The sequence below is a fragment of the Festucalex cinctus genome, chromosome 7 (assembly GCF_051991245.1).
Source record: "Festucalex cinctus isolate MCC-2025b chromosome 7, RoL_Fcin_1.0, whole genome shotgun sequence".
In the NCBI taxonomy this organism is placed as follows: domain Eukaryota; kingdom Metazoa; phylum Chordata; class Actinopteri; order Syngnathiformes; family Syngnathidae; genus Festucalex; species Festucalex cinctus.
The window spans coordinates 28,514,751-28,539,699 of NC_135417.1; the positions used below are offsets into that span (position 1 = coordinate 28,514,751).

General features: G+C 39.4%; 1 protein-coding gene across 5 annotated transcripts in view; it reads left to right on the plus strand.

Annotated features, from left to right (window-relative positions):
• The window catches only part of LOC144021954 (CUB and sushi domain-containing protein 3-like), a 1,200,535-nt gene that overhangs the window by 817,125 nt on the left and 358,461 nt on the right, over window positions 1-24,949 (plus strand). For all 5 annotated transcript variants that reach the window (XM_077526258.1, XM_077526261.1, XM_077526260.1 and 2 more), the window contains exons 42-43: window positions 9,088-9,276; window positions 12,816-12,993. In XM_077526258.1, the coding sequence (XP_077382384.1) occupies window positions 9,088-9,276; window positions 12,816-12,993 (367 nt within the window). The remainder of the gene's footprint in view (window positions 1-9,087; window positions 9,277-12,815; window positions 12,994-24,949) is intronic.

Below are 24,949 nucleotides of genomic sequence, written 5' to 3' on the forward strand. Positions count from 1 at the left end.
GAGAAAGGACGGCGGCAGGGCAGGAGGGGGAGGGGAGGAGGAGGGAGGACGACGAAAAGGGATCGGGAGGCAGAGGAGGACTGGCGGGGAGGAAGGGGGAGGGGAGAGGCACACCGGAGGCCCAACCGTCCCAAATCGCGACGCCAGGCATGGAGCAACGGGCCGCACCGAGGCGGCACCGCCCCGAACACCAGGGAGAGCACCCTAACACGGCACTCCCCAGGATGCCCAGGGAACGGCCAAGACACAACCGCCACCGAGCAGACAACAGAGGGGCATAGCCACCCTCACCTGGCCACAGGGGACAGCATAAAAAAATTAACTAACTAGCATGCAGTGACACCAAGTATATTTCGTGCCCATTGGAAGTGAATCTTGAGGAGTTGGTAAGTGTAGGATGTCATTTGATGTGGCATGCTCGATCCTGCTGGCAGCAACTGGGTTCCTGACTATTTAAAAGAAAACAATCAGTTACAAAATACCAAATACAGAAGCAGCAATTTAAGTTAGAACGATGTGGTGGCTCTCGTTAACAGGCAGAATCAAGGCAGAATTAAGTTGCCAAATTTAGATTCAAATATTCTATGTACATAGACCATCTTTGATTAAGTCTTAATACTTGTTTTTTATTTAAAGCAGAGATTTTTTCCATTGAAATATAATTCACAAGGAGGTTTGACCAGTGGTCGATATTCAAGGCAAGGCAAGGCAAGGCAAGTTTATTTGTATAGCACATTTCATACACAAGGCAACTCAATGTGCTTTACACAAGGAAAGACAACACATAAGCATCAAGAAACAGTAGTTAACATTCAGAGGAAGAAAAATAAATGAAAATAGGTTACAAAATTTACTAAAAAGAACATACAATAACAATCTTAAAAAACACTTAATTAAAGCTGTTTAAAAGACCCTCATCAAAGGTATAAGAAAAAAGCAAAGTTTTCAACCTGGATTTAAAAGCATTTACACTCGGGGCTGACTTCACTTCTGTTGGTAGCCTATTCCATCTGCGTGCAGCATAATAGCTAAATGCAGCTTCACCATGTTTTCCTCGAACTCTGGGTTCCACTAGTTGGCCCAAGTCTGTAGATCTCAGAGCCCTGCTGGGTTTGTACTCAATCAGCATTTCTTGGATATATTCAGGACCCAAACCATTTAGTGACTTATAGACAAGTAGCAGAACTTTAAAATCGATTCTACAGCTGACTGGGAGCCAGTGTAAATCCTTAAGTACTGGAGTAATATGTTCTGATCTCTTTGTTTTGGTCAAAACTCGAGCTGCAGCGTTCTGAATGAGCTGCAATTGTCTCATGTTCTTTTGAGAGAGTCCAGTCAGAAGACCGTTACAGTAATCTAGTCTGCTGGAGATAAAAGCATGGATAAGCTTCTCTTGATCTGCTTGAAGCATGCAGTCCTTCAGTCTGGATATGTTTTTCAGCTGGTAAAAGGCTGTTTTAGTGATGAATTTAATATGATTGCTGAAGGTCAGGTCTGAGTCTATTAGTACCCCAAGATTTCGAACTTGATCTTTAGTTTCTAAAGACAGTGACTCAAGCTGTTTTTTAACAGCAATCCTCTTTTCTTTTTTGCCGAAAACAATGAGCTCCGTTTTGTTTTCGTTCAGCTGAAGGAAATTTTGGTTCATCCAATTGTTAATTTGCTCTAGAGAATGACACAATACGTTAATAGAACTGCTTTCATTTGGGGACATTGATAAATACAGTTGTGTGTCATCTGCATAACTATGATAGTCAACATCAGCGTTCTGAAGCATTTGACCCAAAGGTAACATATACAGACTGAACAACAGGGGTCCAAGGACTGACCCTTGAGGAACCCCACATGTCATGGCCTTTCGATCAGATTCAAAATTTCCAGTAGTCACAAAGTAACTCCTTTCCTCCAAATAGGACCTGAACCATTTAAGGACTGTTCCATTTAATCCCACCCAAGTTTCCTAGCAGTATATTATGATCAATCGTGTCAAATGCTGCAATGAGGTCCAACAAGACGAGCACCGATACCTTCCCTGCATCAGTGCTCAATCTTATATCGTTCAGTACTTTAATCAGAGCTGTTTCTGTACTGTGATAAGGTCGGAAACCTGACTGGAATTTATCCAAAAGTCCGTTTAAGCTCAAGAATTTGCTGAGTTGATTAAAAACCACTTTTTCAACTATTTTAGTTACGAAGGGAAGGTTTGCGATTGGTCTATAATTTTGTAGCGATAATTGGGTCGTCTTTTGGACGAATTAATAATCTGGACGTTACAGAGGTAAATTGTATTTACCTCGATAACCTCTGGGGCACCACGTTGGTTTTGCTTTGGGTTAACAGGAGCAAACAACGACCAAAATCCTTCTTTTATCAGTCATTTATAATCTAAAGTCGCCACACTCGATATTTAGTGGTTCGTTGTACTAACAAAAGAATAATAATCCACTCGGAAACACAGATGACTTAGGCGGAATAAAGTTCATAAAACATGCATTTATTCACGATTGCTACACTACAGAATCAAAACACTGCCTATCTAACTATTCTACCGTCAGAAGAAAAGAAACAAAATAAAGCGAATGAAAATAAGGAAGGAATGCGAATGAATGAGGAAACAAGGAAAAGAGAAATTTGACCTGCCAGATCTGTGATATGTTTTAAACGTAAGTTGCACGCCGTGGTACCAATTTGGGAATCAAATGCAGACTTACGAGCATCGTTTGCGTCGAACGAGCAGAAAGGTCTTGAAAAAAAGGGGCAAAAATAGTCAATGTTCGTTCCAAAAAGGCAAGAAAATAAAATAAAAAAAAAGTTTATTCCACAGGTGAGCACGGGAAAGCCGCTCAGGGGCCTGGCGTAGCTGCGCGGCTCTTCCCTTGATTGGTCGGCGATCCGGCGAGGTTGATTCTCGCCAAGGTTGGTTCTGCTGGGCAGCTGTCCGAATTCAGGTGTTGCAGCTCGGTCAGTACGCGCCTGCGTACGGGGAAGGCCAGCCGTTGGAGGTGAGCTGGCACTGCGGCGGAGCGCCACCGAATAGCAGGTGAGGTGCGCGGCTTAGGTGCACAACCTTGAGTCCGGCGATACGTTGCAAGTGTACGCCGGGGCCGCGGAGTCGGGCGGGCAAGCACCGATGGTGGAACAAAAAAACAAAACAAAAAAAAAGCAAAAGAGTCTTTAGTCAGCGTTGCAGTTTGCACCTGCTTTCGCGTGGCGTGGAGCGAGGGTCCGCTCTCGGCAACGGTTGCTGCCAGAAAAGAAAAGGCCACGTGGTTGGCAAGTTTCTTGGAACAAAGAGTTCGAGCAGGCTGGGACACTTGCAGGTCGTGCCAGAGAGTTTTTGGAAGAGGCTTGGAAGCCAGAGGGGAGAGGCGGGAGAGCAGGAAGAGGCAAGAGGATGAGCGAGGGTCTCCTCGCCCTTTTAAAGTCTTTGGGCGGGGCTCCAGTGGGTGGTGGCACACCCTTCTGCTCGCTCGGGCAGACTTTAACAAAAAAAAATTATTAAAGAGATTAATAATTTGGCATTAAATTTGGTCAGTCTGGCAAATCAGTTTTCCCACACAACCCGTTTAACACACATCGTAATTAATGCATCATAAACTAACTTGTGAGGTAACTTCTACTTGTCTAATCTGACTGAACTGAGAGATATTGATTATCTTTCATTCTGTATGGAGTACAAATGACATAGGATGTTCATACACACAAAGATATAACATGAATCATTCGTAGTTCAGTTGTCTGTCAAGAATTATCATGGTATAAATGTGTAAAATGCGGTTACTTATGTGAATTGTCACTAAGGATAGTTCCAAATTTCACCACTTGGCGGTGCTGTTGCTCCATCTAGACGTTCCAGGAAGGGCGAGGCGCCAGAATACCCTTTGTGATTGATAAGAAGTCATGAACATTCCTTTGATCGGTCATTTGTGTATTCCAAATCATTGGAGCCATTTGTTCGGGCTCCGAGAAGACGGGCTTGAATATACTCCTTCGGCAGACGCATAAATTCCTTTGTCACCTGGTCAGCGGCTTCAAAAGAGCCTTGTTGGTGGTTGGATGACCACCTGCAGAGCTAACCAAGCCTGGATCCTGTCTGGGCAGTGGAATATTTATGCGACTGCAGAGAATTTGCTTTAGGAGAAGCAAACTTTAAAAAAAAATTAGAGGGTGGATTGGGCCATCGGCCATAGTTGTTACAATTTGTTAGCAGGGAGACATCTAGTGTTCTCTTTTTTTAGAATGGGCTTGACGGCGGCTACTTTCAGAGATTTAGGAAGCTCACCTGATTGAAGTGAGCAATTAATTATTTGTTGTAAATCGATCTGAACAGATTTTACAATGGTTTTGAAAAAGCCAGATGGTATTGAGTCAAGACAGCTGGTGGAAGGTTTCAATTGCTGAACCAAGTCTACTACAGTATTTTGATCCACTGAGTCAAATTCTGTCATGGTAATTAAATTATTCCTAGGTGATTTTAAGTGCTGCATCATTTTGTTATTTTGCTGGTTTGTAACAATGTTTGACCTGATGGCTTGTACTTTTTCACTAAAGTAGCAGGCAAATTCATTGCATTTATCTGTTGAGAGGAGTTCTGGCGCTGTTTGATTTGGGGGATTTGTAAGTTTGTCAACCACGGCAAATAGAGTGCGTGTATTGTTGAGGTTCCTACTAATAATTTCAGAAAAGTGTTGTTGTCTAGCTATTACTAACTCTTGGTTAAAATGACAAAGACATTGTCTGTACAGGTCAAAATGAACTTGGAGTTTAGTTTTTCTCCACTTTCGCTCTGCTTTTCTGCATTTAGATTTCAAAGTCATCATGTTGGTAGCACACCTCCAAGGTGTTTTAGATCGGGATGAAATGGTCTTAGTTTTAATAGGAGCAACAGCATCCAAAACAGTCGAGATTTTTGAGGTGAATTCATCCAGAAGTTAATCAACGGTCTCTGCATTTACATTTGGTGATGCAGCCATAAACATGTTGCTTGTATTCTCATTGATGTACCTTTTTTTAATAGAGACAGTAGTTGTTTGAACTTCTGGGATTGTTTGTAATTCAAAAAACGATGATCTGAAATAGCCAGATCTTTCACCTCAACAGATAGAATGTCAACACCTTTAGAGATGACGAGATCAAGAATGTGACCTTGATTGTGTGTTGGACCTTTTACATGTTGTGAGAGACCAAAAGTATCAAGTATATTACAAAATTCTTTGGTCACATTGGCAGTGTGGTGTCATTCCACGATTTTCCATTCACCTCCTTCAAGGCGGTGCATTCTTGTCTCTAGCACTGCCATCTTCTGAAGAAGTTTGTGGTATTCATCGGTCGAGATGGAATGCATCATTCGTCCAGCCATGCTGCTAGTAGCAGTCGCGTGCTGATTAGCAGGCCGTGCTCACGTTATCGTGCAGAGTTTCCAAAAAAATGTTGAAAAATGTGCCGAGCTGGTTGTATCTACCAAACAAAAAGGTAGTACAGCCACATCGAGGCAAATGTCCAGGAAAAATCCCAGAAAAAGAAAGAAAAAAACAGTTATCAGCTGAAAGAATGCAATGCAAAGCAGGAGCAGAGCAGATTGCGTCTTCACACTAGGCAAGCAGGAAGCACAGAAGATTTACTTTTCATATTCAGAGATTTATTTTTACAATTAACAAGGATTGTTGTTGTTTTTTTTTTTGCAATATTAAGGGCTATAAGTGTAGATTGAGATTGTTTACCTGGTAGATCAGTTGTTGTTAAGTCACCTAGTAAGCACAATCTTGAAGATAAAGGAAGCCGACAGTCTAATATAACAGAAAGCTTTTCCAAGACTTTAGTCCAAAAATACAACACTGGAGTACACAACGAAAAAGCATGAAGATAAGTTTCGTGAACACTGGAGACAAATGTCAGAGTTGGAGAGTCCCATTTTCTTCATCATATATTGAGTAATGTATGTTCTATGAAGGATCTTATATTGGATAAGTTGTAAATTTGTGTGTTTTGTCATCTTAAATACATTCTCACAGATTTGGGTCCAAAAGTCTGGTTCCGGAACTATAGACAGGTCTTTCTCCTATTTTAAAATGGGTAAATACATTTTATATGTATGTAAAAGTAGCTTATATATTTTTCAGAGGTTTTTTTTGTTGTTGTTGGAGAAAGCTTTGAAATATCTTTAGCTAAGACAGGCGGTTGGCGCGTATCCTGAAGTGTAGGGATTTGTTTGTTAACCACATTTTTAACTTGCAAATAATGTAAACAAAAAATATATATATAGTTTTTTATTTCATATTTTTGGACCAAATTGTATATGGTATAAACATATCTAAGAAAAGATGTTGAAGGTGTGTAATTTCTTTATACTCCCACAAGCCTAAATAAAATGACTGATTATTAATTTGAAAGTCGGGGTTATGCCAAATGGGAGAGAGCCCACACGGCACCAATTGGGATTTTGTCATTTCTAATGCCTTCCACCAGGCAGTCAGGGTGGCGGCTATCATTGTTGTTGTTTTTTTTCAAAACAATTATGTCATTTTATTTATTTTGTAATAAAGAGTAAATCTGAAAGTCTAAGGTTATTACAATCCTTCTGCTCTAGTTCCAACCAACAGTCTGTTGGGTTGTGTCCATAACATAAGATATTGTAGTTGATTAGCTATATAGTAGTTCATAAAGTTTGGTGCCTCTAAACCTCCTTTAGATTTATTTCCTGAGGAGTGGATTGACTAATCTTTGCTTCTTTTTTTTTTTATTCCAATAGAATTTTGTAATAGCAGAGTCCAGCGATTGGAACCAGTTAGACGTATGTTTAAATGGAATCATTGAAAATAAATAATTTATCTTTGGTAAAACTTACATTTTTATAGTGGCTATTCGTCCTATTAAAGAGACAGGAAGATTATTCCAGCGCTCCAGGTCACTGTGGATGCTATCCAGTCGTGACGTAAAATTTAAATGAATTAATTCAGTCAATTTAGGTGAGATTTTAATGCCCAAGTATTTTAAATTACCCGTAGGAAAAGAGTAGTGTGGATCTTGGCTTGCGGGGTTCCATGAATTTTCTGTAATAGGTAGTAGTGTTGATTTTATCCAGTTAATAGAATAATCTGATAAGTGTGAGAATTTAGTTATTAAGTTAAATGCTTCCCCTAACGACGTCGCAGGTTCTTCTAAATAAAGTAATATATCATCGGCATAGGCAACCAGTCCAGGGTGTCCCCCGCCTACTGCCCAGAGCCAGCTGAGATAGGCGCCAGCACCCCCCGCGACCCTTGTGAGGAATAAGCGGTCAAGAAAATGGATGGATGGATGGATCATCGGCATATAGATTAATTTTATGTTTTGTTGTCCCGGAGTGGATTCCTTGAATCCGTCTATCTATTAGATCGTTAAGAACTTTAATGTGTTGACAATCTCATAAAGCTGAAAGATTGTCAAGATCGTCTGTAGCACATTTTATGCAGTTCAACTTTATGCGGGCTCAAGCTTGGTTTATGCTTGATGCATCCGTGTGGTCTTTTTTTTTTTTTTCCCTCTCTCCACTCACTCATTCACTCACTCACACAAACTCGCACACGAACTTACATGGTCTCCCGGCACCAAAGGCTAGTGACAGTTCCACTCTTCCACCCGGAGCCCGACGCACGACTCCACAAAGTGAAATGAGGTTCGAACGAGAGGCCGAGGGTGCGCGCGGGAGCTCCGATTGCCCGGTCGGTTTGCGAGCAATCCACAATGTAGGATATCTTCACCATACAAATGTATTGTTTCTCTGCTCTAAAAGTTTAAAATTATTTGACCTTGTAGAATATAAAACTATACAGCTAATCTATAAAGCAAAATATAATCTATTAACAGGTAATATTCAAATCATGTTTTCGGAAAGAGAAAGTGGCTATAATCTAAGGGGAATACATAATTTAAAAACAAAGTATCTGCGGCCAACAATGAAAGTTTCTGCATATCTCTATGTGGAGTGAATTTTTCAAATGGACTGAATAATGACCTGCAACAATGTCCAAACATAAATGAGTTTAAAAAGAAATATAAAATATGTATTTTTGACAAGTATAAGGAGGAAGAAGGGCTTGATAAATAGATGTGGAAATAATGGTTATATTGTGGGAAATGCTTTGATTACATTATGGTGGTGATAATAGGAATAATAATTTTTATTATTATTGTTATCATTTTTATATTATTATATTGCTGTTATGTAAAAGACATACTTATTATGAATAACAAGTGTATTTTTCCGTATTGAGTCTCATACTATAGCCTAATAGTATACTAAGGTGAACAAAATTTACAAATTGTAAAAATATTTTCATATTTTTAAGTTGAAATGGAGATAAAGGGGTCCGAATATAAAAGTTTATACTACTTCCTACTCCTTTTGGAACACGTATGTCTAACTTATTACCAAAGACCGGTTCATGACTGTCTTACTTTATATCTTTTGTTGCTTAATATGATGTTATTTTTTGTTTCTTGTTTGCTTCAATTGTTTTTTTTCCCCCTTTCTTATTTTTTTTTTTGTGGTTTACAAATTTTGGCTTCACAATTTTTATTTTTTTCATTATTTTTAATTATTGTTATTGTCTTTTTTTTTATATGCATGTTCGAAATAAAATTCAAAATCAAAATACCAAAAGGAAGTACAGTAAACTCCATCCATGCACATAATTACACCGCAAATCACACTTCACTTGCACTGGGAACAATATCAATTCAAATTGAAATGATGTTGACTGCCACTGTGTCCAATCCCTAATAATACCAAATTAAAATGATATTTCAACAAAATTGTTTATGATAGTGGGTCTTCTCCGAGTATTCCGGTCTCCTCCCACATTCCAAAGACATGCATGGCAGGTTAATTGTGCGCTCTGAATTTTCCCATGATGTGCTTTGTGAGTGTAAGTGGTTGTTTGGCTCTGTGTATATGTGTATATATCTGTCACAGTGCAATCTGGTACTTCTTATCCTTGACATTAGGATTTTGAGAGGGGTGCAAGCAAGTTGTGGACTGTTAGGTTATCTTTTCTGCCTGTGACTATATTTTGACAAACTCTTTAATTTGACATTTTCTTTTAACAGCGTATGAGCTACAAAGATGCCCGGATCCACGTCCATTCCGTAATGGTGTAGTGATCGGCCAAGACTACAGTGTGGGGATGACCATTACTTTTGAGTGCCTCCCGGGTTATACTTTGCTTGGAGAGCCTTCACTCACTTGTCTGCATGGAGTCAGCAGAAACTGGAATCACCCTATACCTCGCTGTGAAGGTGATTGGCAAGAACTCTTTTTGTCGTCGTTATACCAGCTGAAAGCACAGATTGCTTGTAGTCTTGACTTTTTCTTGTGCACACTAAGGCATCTCACACAATTTTACCACCCACATAGCACGTTTATTGCACTATAAACTGATACAGCCCATTAAAAATGATGTATGAACCATTTCCAAGTCTTTATTGCAAGGCCAATCAAGACTGTCTCGAGTAAATTTCAAGGTGACTCCTCATATGTTGCCCAGGGTTGATAGGTTATGGCTTTCCCTAATCATCTTAAGTGATCCCATGAAATACACAAGTACATTTAAGGTTTACAACATAGTTTGGTGTTTGAATGAGGATGGGGGTAAACAGTTTCCCCCTTAATCTGTATTGCTTATTAACATTAGCCCCTTACATAGAGGCCATTAACGTTGGCTTACAGTTTTCTTTATAACGGCTTGCTGTCGTATGTGCAAGTTGTCAATGCAGGATGAGGGAGTTGAAATCAACCTGCAAATTTTAATAGTCAGAACATCACTACTGTGTGATTGTTTAGTTTAATGCAGGGGTGTCAAACTCACTTGAGTTCAGGGGCCACATTCACACTAATTTAATCAGAAGTGTGCCACACTATAATTGTGGCCTAATAATATTAATAATAATTACAATCAGCACATTTGGAAAATTGAGACAAATAAGAATTCTGATTTTGTTTTTCCTCAAAAAATGTGTGCAAATACAACAACATCAGTGTTTTCATTTACATATCTATGTACAACCGATTAGAGTGGCTCTATATGCTGTATTGCAGTGGTGTCCAAACTACAGCCCGGGGGCCATTTGCGGCCCGCTGTCCATTTTTCAATGGCCCACGACATATGCTAAAAATGGCATTTGACTCAATTCAAATAAAATAAACAACACAAAAATGTTTGGAGATGGTCAATGAAGGGAGGGTATCGAAAAACAGGTGCCATTTAAAGGTTATTTTAGTCAACTAAAAGTAATGGGAAAAAACTAAACCTAAAATTCATAAAACAATATTGTTACCGAAAAAAAATAAAAACAAAAATTATTTTTAAAAAATGAAAACTAACTGAAACTACATTTTATGTTTACAAAATAACTATAATTATAGCAAACATGTCCTTCGTTTTAGTCTTTGGTAATTAATTTAATGCATGAGCCTTTGGGGATGATTTTAAACGTGATTTTTAGTAGATTTATTTTGATATCAACTGGAATAATGAATTTTGAAAGTATGTCATACAGAAGTGACGTCATCTAGCAGCAGCCAATAGAAAAGCACTTTCAGATGACGTTGCGCCCATGGTGTTTTTTAAATATTGCGCACAAGTAATACACATTTTTAAAAAAACTAAAAGAAAAACTACTCCTAATACTGAAAATAAGATACTAAACTAAAACTAAGCATTTTTTAAAGAACTAAACTAATAAAAACTAACAGAACCACCATGAAAACTAATAAAAACTAACTAAAATGAAAAAATCCAAAACTATAATAACCCTACTGCCATATTACAAATAAATTGGTTTATAAACTGTAGCATTTTTCTAAATATCCAAAAACACAAATAAAGTATTTGTACAATTTTTAGGACTAAACACACTTTCTCTTCAAAACATTATGTGGCCCTTGCGTCCTTCTGATTTTCTGTATGTGGCCCTCAAATTAAAAGGTTTGGACACCCCTGCTGTATTGCTTTCTAAAATGACTTAAGATCAAGAACACATTTTAAGTTGACATCAATTTACTCATCCATCTGGAAATCTTGACAGCCTCAGCTGACACCATACAAACGCAGGTGAGAACTTTTCAGAAAAAGAGTGCACTTGTAAATGTACAATGTAGTCATAAAAAATAGAAGTTGAAGTTGACAGTGCATGAATAAAAACAGGCTTCCACCAGAGCAACCTATTTTGAATTGAAGCTGTTGACTTATGCTTATGTCTTAAAATACTGTATTTGTCCAAGATATTCGCATATTCGCATATCTGTATAGACCCTTCCAGTGTGACGTCACGTTGAAGTGCGCCCCCAGCGGTGGGGGTCAGGGCGTCAATGCGAGTGAATTAGAAAACAATCAGTTTGAGCTATCAGCGAGCAATGCTATGGTGAACTTGTGCGCGGCCGACGGATGCTCTAATAGCTCAAATGGAGATGAGATCATTCTTTTCGGCTGCCGGCACGATTCTAAACCTCGCGAAAGACAGTGAGGAGTAAAAGACTAGCACGGTGGCTAGCGTGAAACTACGACGCAGCTTTTTTTTTTTTTTTGGTAGCTCGCTGCTTCAAACAATTTCAATGATTCGCAGTAATGTAGTGTCCTAGTCGGGACATTTTTTGTGACACTTGACATATTTCCCACCTTTTAACGAAAACGCTCGCCGAAAATCAAGCTCTCTACATTCATTTGTTGTGGGATGTTTGCCTTTCGGGAGGCGCCACAGTGACTAAGCAGTGACGTCAGCTGAAAGGGTCTATTCTTTGCAGTGCAAAGGTGACACACCAACAATTTGCTGGATATGAAATTGTCTTATTATGCTCATGAAACATGCCATTATTTATCCTTCACACGTGCATCAATATCAGGAATCAAATCTTGAGTAACAGCCAATTCTTTTGTCATTTATTGAAACATTTCAAATGATACACAGTATGATGTATCCAAATGTGAATGAGTAAACCCATGGTTTCAGACTTACTTCAAATGCCCCACCTATCGTGTTGAAACTTTTTTTTAATTTTTTTTTTTATTTTTTATCTGTTGCTCTGACATCTCCATGCAGCTTGTGATCTCAGTGCAGCTATATGCGGAATAATTACAGACACAAACATCTTCTCTGGGTTCTGCCTAAAAGTGACTGGCAAATCCCTTAAAGGTCAGAGTGCAAAGATTTAATACAATTCACATTTCCATCGTTAATTAGTTTTGTAATACATATACTATGGGTGTCAAAATTATCGCGTTATTATCTCGTTAACTTAAAGGGCCTGTCTGCCGGTTTCACTCAGGAAAATGCACTTTTTAAATACAGGATTTAAACAAACTACTTCTCAATTTATAGATATGGGCTTTTCATAACGAGTGGGGGTGATTTTATCCTAAGCCCCTACCCCCCCAGCCTGTATTTTGCCATTTTGTGTTTGTTTTGTAAACAGCGGGACATTTCTGTGGAAAGACAGTGTTTACACCCCTCCAGCCGATCGCAGAGCGGGGGGGTGGCGTGTCGCAAACGGGGCCGGGCGAACGTGTCAGCTGCGTGACGTCACTCCCACGGCAATTTGAAAGCACGCACAGATTTTTTTTTTTTCACTCATTCATTCACACATGTAAGCTTCTGTGAGTGAGTGAGTGAGTGAGTGAGTGAGTGAGTGAGTGAGTGAGTGAAAAAAATTATAATAATGGATTTCTGAAAACTGCTTACTATACTCAGTTCCTCCTTGGTAGTCCAATAACCTGCTGCTATGGTTATTTTATCAGCACTGTTGGCAATTTGACTACAAAACCAAATACTTGTACTTCCAGCTCTCTGTGGTGGAAATGTAACATCAATGAATGGCACAATTTACTCTCCTGCACACCCAGCCGAATACCCCCACTTCCAGGACTGCATGTGGACTGTCAGAGTACCTCCTGGTTATGGCATCTACATACATTTTTCCATTATCAATACTGAGCCTATCTATGACTACATCACTGTGTGGTAAGTCATCTCGCATTATCCTTACCTTTCTCTCTCTTCCTCTTTAATTCTTCTCTCTCTCTCTCTCTCTCTCTCTCTCTCTCTCTCTCTCTCTCTCTCTCTCTCTCTCTCTCTCACTGGTATTTAATGTTCTATGAATAGAAATAGCACTGCAAAATCTGCTGAAACAATCACTGCTTATAGCTCATGAAAATGATGTGACATTTTGACATAATCTTGGCTTGGTGAATAAATGTTATCTTCGTTGAAATTAGCCCAGTCATCCCTGCATCAAATAGTTGATCATTTCTCCTGTGAGTGCTGACTTGGACTGAATGTTGCAAACAAGGTTGGCGGGGTTCAAATTCATACGTGTAATGTGTATTACAGTTGCCCCCCCCCCCCTTTATTTATTCCACAAATTTCACCTATTCACAAAGGAACCCTCCCATAAAGAGAAAAAAAACAGGTTTTATCCCCAACCTTCACAAGACACACACACACGCTGCAAAAACAAGTATTCTTAATATTAGATAAAACATACTTTTTTAATGTAAACTTACTAGAAACGAGTTAAATTATCTGGTAGTGCAGTAAGATAATTTTATTAAATTCGATTTCTTGAGTCAGCATGGTGGCTGACTGGTTAGCATGTCCGCCTCCAGGTTTGAGTTCACACTCTTAGAAGTAAAAGTGCTTGTTAGAACCTTTTTAGGTTACCCAGCTTGTCCTCATAGCAGAGCCCTTTTTGGGTTCCTTTTAGAACCATTTCTGAAGGTTCCACCTGGAACCCTACAAAGGGTTCTACTGAGAACATAATGGGTTATACCCAGAACCTTTTGTGAAAGGTTCCACCCAGAACCCTGTATGAGAGGTTCAACAAAGAACCCTTTAAGGGTTTCATCTAGATCTCACACAGGGAGTTCCACTGAGAACCCTCTTATGTTCCAAGAGTTTCATCCAGAACCTTCACAGCGAGTTCCACTGATAACCATTTTCTATTTTTAAAAAAAAACAAAAAAAACAGTTAGTAGCACCAATACAGTATACATACTGCACCAGATGAAGCCATTTATAAAAACTAAAGTAAAACCTTGCATGGTCAAAAGAGAGCAGTCTGAGTATGCAGTCATTTAATATATTTATCAGCACATCATAATGATGACAGCGGGACAGACTGGATAAGCCTGTCCTCTAACAAGAGCCTCCACTGACACAAAATCTCAAGTGAAAGTGAAGGAACACCACAAGGTTTTCATATTAATTACTTATAATAAAGTTGAAATACTTTTCAGTAAAAATAAATTACTGGAGTTCGTCTATGTGTACCCTGCAATTAGCTGGCAACCAGTACAGGGTGTCCCCCGCCTACTGCCCAGAGCCAGCTGAGATAGGCGCCAACACCCCCCGCGACCCTTGTGAGGAATAAGCGGTCAAGAAGATGGATGGATGGATGGATGGATGGATGGATGGATGGATGGATAGATAGATAAATTACTGGAAAAGGAGGTTGAATAGTCACCCTTAATGCATTTGTTGAAGGCAGTGGCACACTTTTTTTTTTGGTCCAAACTCTTTCAATTCTACAAAAGAGAAACAAATGTTAACATAAAAAAAAAAAAAGTCTACCATTCTCCATAAGTGTCCTCGAGTCACACTTGCTGAAATAAGATTTAACTTACCTTGGTTATTTGAGGTTTCCGATTGCTTGATGTTTCACTTCAATCCACCTTGCCATACAAATTCATACACAGGTGATCATGTGAGTGAATAGTAATCACCACTAATATGTCACACCCGTTTTAAAGAGGGCGGAGCGTGTAATCTTCAGCAAAACCAGCGTTCAACTCCCAGGGCGACCATCATGGCAGCCAGCTCACAGGTCACACACACACGCTAAAATCGAGCTTTTCCCTGAGCAACACGACCACCACCAAACATTTGCACCGTCCGTACACCAGTGTGCGTGGCACTGGAGGCAATGTGTGTAAAATGTCTTGCCCAAGGACTCAATGGCACAAAATGGAGAAAGTGGCATTTGAATAGCTGAGCTTCTGGTTACTGCACAAACATCTCTACCCCCTGAGCCACACAATCAGAAATAGGTCAACTCTCCAATTTTCAAAAGTGAATATACGGTTACAAAGGCAGGAACAAAATATACAGAGAGTATATTGTGTTGCTACATTATATATTTGTATTGTATTCTTAAGTTAAGTGTTGTACATCACAAATTGGAAATTTTCACAAAAAAAGTTATTCTGTAGCCAAAGGCCTCTTAAATCCCAATCTCAGTCACATAGTGCACTGACAAAAAAGAGAGAGTGGGAATTGAACAGCAGACCTTCTGGTTACTGAACAACCAGCTCTACCTCATAGGCCACAGCCACAAGCTACACACAAGAAATAGAGACTTGAAAAACCTTAGAATTTCTGAGATGAGAATCTTGAGTACATTTGACCAGTTTATTTAAAAAAAAAAAAAAAAAAAAGGCTACTCAAAGGGTGAGGTAACCTTAACCCTAACCCTAACCTCCCAGCCACAACCTTCAGGGTCAGGGACAGCCAGTGTACCAAATAAGCCATGCTCCTCCTGCTGTGTGTTAGTATATTGCTGGTGTCAGGTGTAATCCTAACTCCAAGTTGACCTCATTTTGGACACACCAGCAATGCAGTTGAGCAACAAACAAGACTGGCATAGCTCAGGTGGTACAGTGGTTGTCTCCAAACCTGAAGGTTTTGAGTTTGATCCTAAATGCTTGTGTAACTTTTTTTTTTTTATTATTTTTTTTATTTATATATTTTTTTAAATAAACTGGTAAAATGTGCTCAATACTCTCATCAAATTTCCTTAGAATTTCTGAGTGAATATTAAAACATGGCTAAACATTTGAAAATTTGATGGTAAGGATATTCTAATACCCATGTTCCCAACAGCCCTTGAAGAACCTCTTCTTCCAAAAAGAGTTCTCTTACAGGAACCCTGAGCCTCAAAAGAACCCTTGATGATTTATTTATTTATTTATTTATTTTCCAAAAAAGGGTTCCCCGGAAGCCCATAGTTCTGGAGAGAACCTCTGCCCTTCATGAAGAACCATTTTGGAACCCTTACTTCTAAGCATGCAGGCTCTGGCCTTCCTGGGTGGAGTTTGCATGTTCTCCTCCCCCTCTGCCTGCGTGGGTCTTCTCCGGGTACTCCGGTCTCCTCTCACATTCCAAAGAAATTCTTGGCAGGTTTATTGAACACAATGAATTCTCCCTAGGTGTGTTTGTGCGTGTGGATGGTTGTTCGTCTCTGTGTGCCTTGAGATTGGTTGGCAACCAGTCCATGGTGTACCCCACCAGCTGCCCAAAGCCAGCTGAGATACGCTCCAGCACCCCTTGTGAGGAATAAGCAGTCAAGAAAATGGATGGATGGATCATGGGAAATTAAAAAAAAAAAGAAAAAAAGAAAAGTACTGAAACAGAGCATGACGTGTTGGTCTTTATTTTGTACTTTGCGTGTCAAACAAGGGAGATAATTTTTAATAGCATTTGATATGACCCAGCCAGGGATTGACCCAGAACCTTCCCATCTGAGGGTAGACACTCTACCACTAGACTACTGAGCTGGCATTATGCTTATTAGAAAGAAGGAAAATGAGCTTAGTAAATACAAAAAAAAAAAAATTACAAGAACAGAAATGCTTACAACAAAATGCTATATTGCACTTTTGTTTGTTTTCACATTTTTTTCTATTTATCTTATTACTAGATTATGCAATTCTTAAAATAATAAAATTAAATTTATGAAACCCCAGTTCAGGGCCGTTGATGTTGGTTAGGCATGTTACAATGTGGAAAATGTTTGTTTTAAGCCTTGACAGCACATATCCTAACACTTCTAAATCCAGGGTTTACCTTAACCCCTCCACAGTGTCCAGAAGTGAGCCAAATGTCACTGTGTTTTGTGTATCAACAACCCAGTGGCCTACAACTAGGCACCTTTGTTTTACAAATGCAGCCATTACCTGCCAGATTAGCGGCTTCCAGGCACACCCTGCTAAATAACGACCTCTTTGCAAGTGAACTGAATATTCAATGAGGGCTTTGTCACCACATGATTGAGTGAGCAGCAGCTGCACCATGACATAATCCAATCACATATGTAGAAAAGAGGTGTAGCAGTGCCACTTATGCTCAGATAACTTCCAAATTCTTGATCAAATCTGTAATAAAACGTCAAACTTGTAAATAAAAGCATTGAAGTACTGAAAGCATTTTCTTGTTTCTAGATCTTTTTTATTTATTTATTTTTTACAATACTTCACTTCAGATGTCAAAAATATATATTTTTTTGTGTCTATATTTAATTGCAGCCATTTATATTTAGTTGCAGCCATATATAAGTGAAAATTTGTTTGAATCTTGTGTGTGCACAAGCAATAAATCTCAAATACAAATACAAAACACTTTTTGACCTTTTCCTAAAAACAGAGGAAAAAAACAATTTTCCACTGTGATCACAAAAGTAGAAATATTACTAATTGTAGCCTGTTGAACACACTGTGGTGTCATGAAAATATTTTACCTAATTCCTAAAAAAATAATTACCTAAAGATATCTGTCATTCCATCACAACACACCGGTTTGGGACTAAAAAGGGCTAAACAGTCAACAGGCCTCACCTGTCTTTTTTTTTTTTTTTTTCTACATAGACAGCAGGTTAGGCTGTATATTCTACAGGACATAGGGCCAACAGAAAATGGGACGGGATAAACCACACAATTTGGAATGACAGACTGTCTATTCTCATGTACTGTAGTAACAAGTCCAAGCAAATAAGGACAATTTTTTTGGGCAACAAAGTCCTGGCCAAGGGAAAAGGGCAATGTACCAGGTGAACTGTTGGTGTAAGAACAAGCATGCAACAGTGTGCTGTTTTGATCGATAGAATTTTAAATTTAGCAAATATAGAAAGGTGTAACAGTGCCAATTATCGTCCGATAAACTTCCACAATTACTGATCAAATCTGTACTAAAACGTCAAACTGTGGTAAATAAAAGCATTGAAATATTGAAAGCAGTTCTTGTTTCTAGACCTATTTCTACAATAATTTGAATAGTTGAAGAAAGAGCTGACTTCAGAATTCACAAATAAGCATTTGTCTTCCATATCACTATCCACATGCTTCACATATTTGTTTGAATATTTCATTGCAGCAATTTCTAAGTGAAGATTTGTTTGAATCTTGTGTGTGCTCCAGCAGTAAATCTCAGCAAGAAATCCAAATCTAATAGTTTTGACCTTTTACGAAATACAGAGGAGAGAACACCTTTCCATTATGATCATAACAGTGGAAATGTTATACCGTGGTGTGATTTAAAAAAAAAAAAAAAAAAAAAAAAAAAGTACACTAGTTCGAAAGAGATCTGCCTCTTTCTCATTTTTTGGAAAGCCAAAAGATCGTTTCACTTTCGCAGTAGATTCGTACAGAGTAATTGCCACATTTGCATAATAGTCGAGCAACTTGGATGGTCCCGCCGGCATGGAAATTAGAACATGCAAATTGTTGGGCTTTTAACACTTGGGCTAGGATATTAGCGAAAGCTAATCCAGCCAATTGGCTGCCCTATGGCCCGAGCTGGTAGCAAAGCCAAATGGCTTAGCCTTGGCCTTAAGACTGCTAAACTATATCTCTAGCTTGGTTAAGCAAATGCTCCACTTTATGTTCAGCTCAGATAGTTTATTATTTGCAGCTGTTATCCTTTCTAAAGTATATTTACAATAAATCTTGTTTTTAAACTGTTTAAACTTAAATTTAATGGTCTTTTTTTTTTTTTTTTTTTTTTTTACCATTTTACCCAACAGTAGTACTGTTCCAAAAAGCTGTATATTTCTTTTCAAAAACACAACATAATATTCATAAGTGTGATTTCAAAATTTGATCCAGAAAATAGCCTTGACCCATGTAAGATTTTTAGTTGTTGTGGTCTCTTACCAACTCAACTCAACTCAACTCAACTCAACTCAACTCAACTCAACTTTATTTATAAAGCGCTTTAAGAACAGGCGTTACTGTATACAAAGTGCTGTACATAAACATCAGTTTTGCAGTAAACAAGAACAAAGCAAACATTTTGAAGTGCAAATACCGTTTTTTTTTGTTTTTTTTTACAAGTAAAAACTTTATACATCAGTGAACAAATAAGAAGTAGTGAATAAATAAATAAATAAATACATAAATAAGTAGACTAAACATCGAACTCATCCACATCACAAAAAACACGAAGAACAAGTCTCATGTTGCGCCAAAAGCCAAAGAATACAGATGTGTTTTAAGACGTCTTTTAAAAGAGGATAACGAGGGGGACTGCCTAATATTTAGTGGTAGGTTGTTCCAAAGGGAGGGACCGGCAACAGCAATATCTCCTCTAAGCCTCCGCTTAGCCCTCGGTACCTCCAATTGAGTCTGGTCTGCTGATCTGAGGCACCGGGCAGGTGTGTAGGGGTGCAAGAGCTCGGAGAGATAAGGTGGGGCAAGACCATTGAGAGATTTGAAAACAAATAGAAGAATCTTAAAATGGATTCTAAATTTCACGGGCAGCCAGTGAAGAGAGGCCAGGATAGGGGTTATGTGTTCCCTCTTCTGGGCACCAGAAAGGAGCCGAGCAGCGGCATTTTGGACAAGCTGGATACGCTGCAGGGAGGACTGGCTGATCCCAAAATAAAGTGCATTACAATAATCCAGCCGAGATGGAACAAAAGCATGGATTACCATTTCTAAGTGCTGCTGAGATAGGAGATTTTTGACTTTAGCTAGCTGTCTAAGATGAAAAAAGCTGGATTTGACAACAGCGGCAATTTGCTGGTCCAGTTTAAAGTCACTGTCCATCTTGACACCCAGGTTTGAGGGTGTTGGCTTCAAATACTCTGCCAGAGGACCCAAGTCGGCAGGATGAGAAGAGCCGCTGGGACCAAAGACCATAACTTCTGTTTTCTTCTCATTGAAGTTCAAGAAATTTAAAGCCATCCAGGCTTTGATTTCTTCCAGACAGGACAAAAGAGGCCTCAATGAGAAAGCGTCCTTTTTACTGAGCGGGACATAGATCTGACTGTCATCCTCATAGCAATGAAAAGAAATTCCATGTTTTCTAAGGATGGAGCCCAAGGGCAGTAGATACAATGAGAATAGAATGGGGCCTAACACAGATCCTTGCGGAACACCATATGACAGTGGGGCGGTGCGGGACTCGGAGCACCCAAGGCGAACACAGAATGTTCTGTCGGCAAAGTAGGATCGAAACCACTCAAGAGCACTGCCGCCAATGCCCACCAGGTGCTGTAAACGAGCCAACAGAATACTGTGGTCCACGGTATCAAACGCTGCAGTCAGGTCTACCAGTATGAGACATACATAGTCTCCAGTGTCATTTGCCAGGGGGATGTCATTAAAAACTCGTAACAGGGCTGACTCTGTGCTATGCATCCTCTTAAAGCCTGACTGGAAAACCTCCAAGATGTTGTTTTCCTCCAAGAAGGTGCTTAGTTGCATGTGTACCACTTTCTCCAGAATTTTAGAGATAAGGGGCAGTTTGGAAATGGGCCTAAAATTTGACAGCACACATTGGTCTAGACCAGGTTTCTTCAGGAGAGGTTGCACCACAGCATGTTTAAATTGTTTGGGGACTACGCCAGAAGACAGGCTACTGTTGATGATAGCCAGAACTGAATTGACGATAGTCGGAAGAACCTCTTTAAAGAAATGAGGGGGAACAGAATCACATGGGGAGCCAGATGGCTTAATCTGGTGGACAACATCTTCTAGAGATCTCAGAGAAATGACTTCAAATTAGTTTAGCACCACCGAGCCATGGACCTGAATGGAAGGGTCAGAAGTGATGGTGGTGGTGAGTGCTCTAGCTTTATCAATCTTATCAATAAAGAATTGAAGAAAGTTATTGCACATTTCAGGGGAAGAGTTTATGCATGCCTTGGATGGCCGTGGCCTGTGAGTCGGTGATCAAAGAAGAGATGGAAAAAAAGCTTTTTGAGCTCTTTGTTTTCTTTAATTACCACACACTAGTTCCAGAAGTGTATCCAGGACTTACAACCAGAGTTAAAAGACTGCCTCAATTGGAGCTCCGATTCGTCGAGTCACCATGGCAACGGGGAAGCCGAGGGCGGCGGCGCCCTCTGCTTCAACCGAAAATCTTAATGCGATCATATGTCGAATTTGTACGTCTTTATTAAAATAGAAAAGTGCAGCACCACAGCGGCTCCCTATAGAAGAAGTCGGCGTGCTAAAACATTGATGCTCGGGTCAATGCGTAAATTTAAATGCAATCACAATATTACAGGGCAAACCTGTTGAATGATAGCTCATTAATTCATTTCGTTGAGGTTCAATCCTGCGAAGCACACTTGATTTAAGATTAAATACAAAACACTTAGATGAAATATAAAACATTATTCAAACGGGTATAAGAAAAAAATTTAGCGTAATACTGCTCTGATATGAGCGCATATAACTATGTCTGGTAATGTTGCAAATGTAAGGACGGATTAAGTGGTGTATGTAGATGATGGTCAGTGATGTGAAACGGTACCGCTCAAAAAGGTAACTGAAATGCCAGCATATATGCGCGGTCTGATAACATTTTCACGATGAATATTTAATTCCCTGTGTAATAAAGCGGCACCTTCATCAATAGGTTCATTGTCAAAATGACACACCATGTTTGTGACAAAAGTGGACTTTACGCTCTAGACTACAGGCACAGGTATGCAAAACTTGCCGCAGCGGACTGAATGAATGAGTAAATGCAATGTCGTGTGTGGCTGAAAGTAGGCGGGTACAGGGAAAAACTGGAGGTTCATTGTGAAAAACCTTCTACTGACCAGGTTAGGTTCATGGACGATGTTACTATGGTAACTGACCGAATCTTAAATTACCTCTTTTTATGAAACAGGCTAGAGTTCCCTCTTATCCTCAATTTCAGTCAATTGCAGTTTCCCACTTTTCAGGGTTGCTTTACCCAGGTATCTCACGAACCTGCTTTGTGCAATACACCCCTGGTCTGAGGTCTATTCAAACAATGACCCCAATATTGCCTACATTGAGTTACAGTCCACCATTATTTATACAATAAACATTGTCCATTAATTAAAATTACAAGAAAGTGTAACTATAGTATAAAGGTCCAAATAAGGCATGGATGTGGAATGGGATAGAGAATGCATGTAAAAAGTTAAAATTAAATTGAGAACTATGGAAGCTGAAAGAAAGACCTATAAAAAATAAACTATTAAATATTATGCGAACAAGAAAGATCATTAACATGCATTATTAGAGCAGGATAAAAGCAATACACAAGAAATATGGAAAATACTAAATCATGTAATTAAAAATAGCTATAAAAGAATAAATTATCCAGAATATTTTATAAAAGACAAAAATATTGTAATTGATAACATTTCAGACATAACCAATGATCCATCCATCCATCCTTCCATTATCTTAACCACTTATTCCTCACAAGGGTCGCGCGGGTGCTGGAGCCTAGCCCAGCTGGCTTCGGGCAGTAGGCGGGGTACACCTTGAACTGGTTGCCAGCCAATTGCAGGGCACACAGAGATGAACAACCATCCACACGCACAAACTCACCTAGGGACAAATCATAGTGTTCAATTAACCTGCCAAGAATTTCTTTGGAATGTGGGAGGAGACCGGAGTACCCGGAGAAGACCCACACGGGCACGGGGAGAACATGCAAACTCCACCCAGGAAGGCCAAAGCCTGAACTCGAACCCGAGTCCTCAGTACTGGGAGGAGGACGTGCTAACCAGTCACCCACCGTGCCGCCCGAAGAAGCAAACATGAAATAAATAAGTACATTTAAGTACTTCTGCTCTATACTTTGAATTAAAATACTTTTTTTTTGCTTGAATAAGCAACGTAAGTAGGATAAAATAAGGGGGATGTTGTGACGCAAAACAACATGTGTCTGTTTGTTAGCCTCATGTTGCTATCTTCAGCTAGCCTGATCATCACTAGATTAATCATTCCAGGAGCAGCGGGAACACAAAATGGAATAAGAGCAGCGATGCAAAGGGACGCTTCATTGCCAGTTAATTATATCCAATAATACACAGGCAACAATGTGTGCTCAAGCTGACTTATTGACTTTTAGACAATGCACAGCAACATCAGGAAACTTTACGGCAATGTTACCTTGAGCGGAAGAGTTCTCCTCTAAACCTCTCATTTTAGATGAGCTCTGCTGGCATTGCTGTGTGTTGCTTGCAAGCGCAGAAAGCATTTAAGACACAAAACTGCGCTTTGTCTCAGGTTTCATGAATGACAATGGCCGTTTCTCAATATCAAGAACACAGGGGACATTCTTGTGATGCAACAAGTAGGGTCTTGGTCAGCCCGGTCTCAAGAACGTACTTCCCAATCCTGCATATCTTACTGCCGTATTTCCGTAATTCATCACAGTTATGTCATGTGACTAGCTGGTCTTTTTTTAGGGGTCATATTTGAACAAACTCCTCCGACAAAATTCATCCGACCGTATTCAAACTTGGTGTGTTTCATCTTAAGATGTTTAAGATGCAAAGTTATCGAAAGTTTTCTATTTTGTCACACGCTGTTGCTATAGCGATGCATTGTTTGACAAGTAAAGTGCTGCTTTGTTTTTTTATCTATACGTGTGAAAACTCGTGAAACTTTGCACACACATCAGACTTGTCATGAACATGAATTTTTAGAGCTTTATTGTGCAATTTGCAATAAATAGCGCCCTCTAGACATTTTTATGGAGCATTTCCAATTGTATGATTCAAACGCTATATTACAAAAGATGACTTGACTTGACCTAGATTTGTGAAAACTGGGAGGCATACCTATTAGCCTCAGACATACAAAAAGTATTCTGTAGCCCTATGCTAAACTTAAAAGGAAGTCCGCCATTTTGAATTTATTTTGGGAATTGCGCACCATCTTTGGCCTTTTGATAAAACTTTGCACACACAAGGCTTGTCAAAAACATTTTAGATGGTCCTTGTCCTATTTGACAGTACCCCAACGTGCCAGTCCCCCGATGTGCAAGTACCCCAACGTGGCCGGGGTTGCGAGGGCCCTTTATAGCTGCTCGCAGCTCTAGTTCTTTATTATTCTTTTCCGCAAACAATCACATTTTTGAGACACTAAACATGAACAAAAACTCACCAAACTTTACACGCAGATCGGGCCTGGCGAAAAATTTGATATTTTAAAGTCGCCATACATGATAACAGAAAAATGGCTCTGTAGCGCCACCTACATAGGTTTAACGGATCCCTGTCCCGCTACGATTGTCCTATGGCTACGAAAATTGTGTGGCACCTGTAGCACATCCAGATGAACAAAAACCTCTTTGATATGTGTACCCTAAAATAGACAGGAAGTGAGGTATGAGTATTTGAATGTCCAATTTTGGCCCATTTTTGCACATTTACAGGGGTCATACTTTTGCCCGCTTCTCCTACACGGTTAACCCGATTGACTTCAAACTTGGGCTGTATCATCTCAACACCTGGGACAACATCATGGTAAAAAAATCTAAAGTTTTTGACATACTATATGACGGCGGCGGGGCATCAAATTTACAGTTTTAAAATTCTTACTTAACGAAGCATTGCCGGTTGTACGTTTAATCTATAGCTACGAAAATTGGTACACATGTGTAACAGACTATGATCTACAAAAAAGCCTGTTGGTGCCATATGCGAAACCTAACAGGAAGTCCGCCAGAGGCAGGGCATCAAATTTTGCGTTTCAAAATTCTTACTTAATGAACCATTTCAGGCTGTACGTTTCACCTAGAGTTACCAAAATTTGAAGACATATGTAACAGCCCTCGAGGTACAAAAAACTCTTTTGGAACCATATGCTAAACCTAACAGGAAGTCAGCCATTTTGATTTACTTTGGAACATTTTTTTGGACATTTCA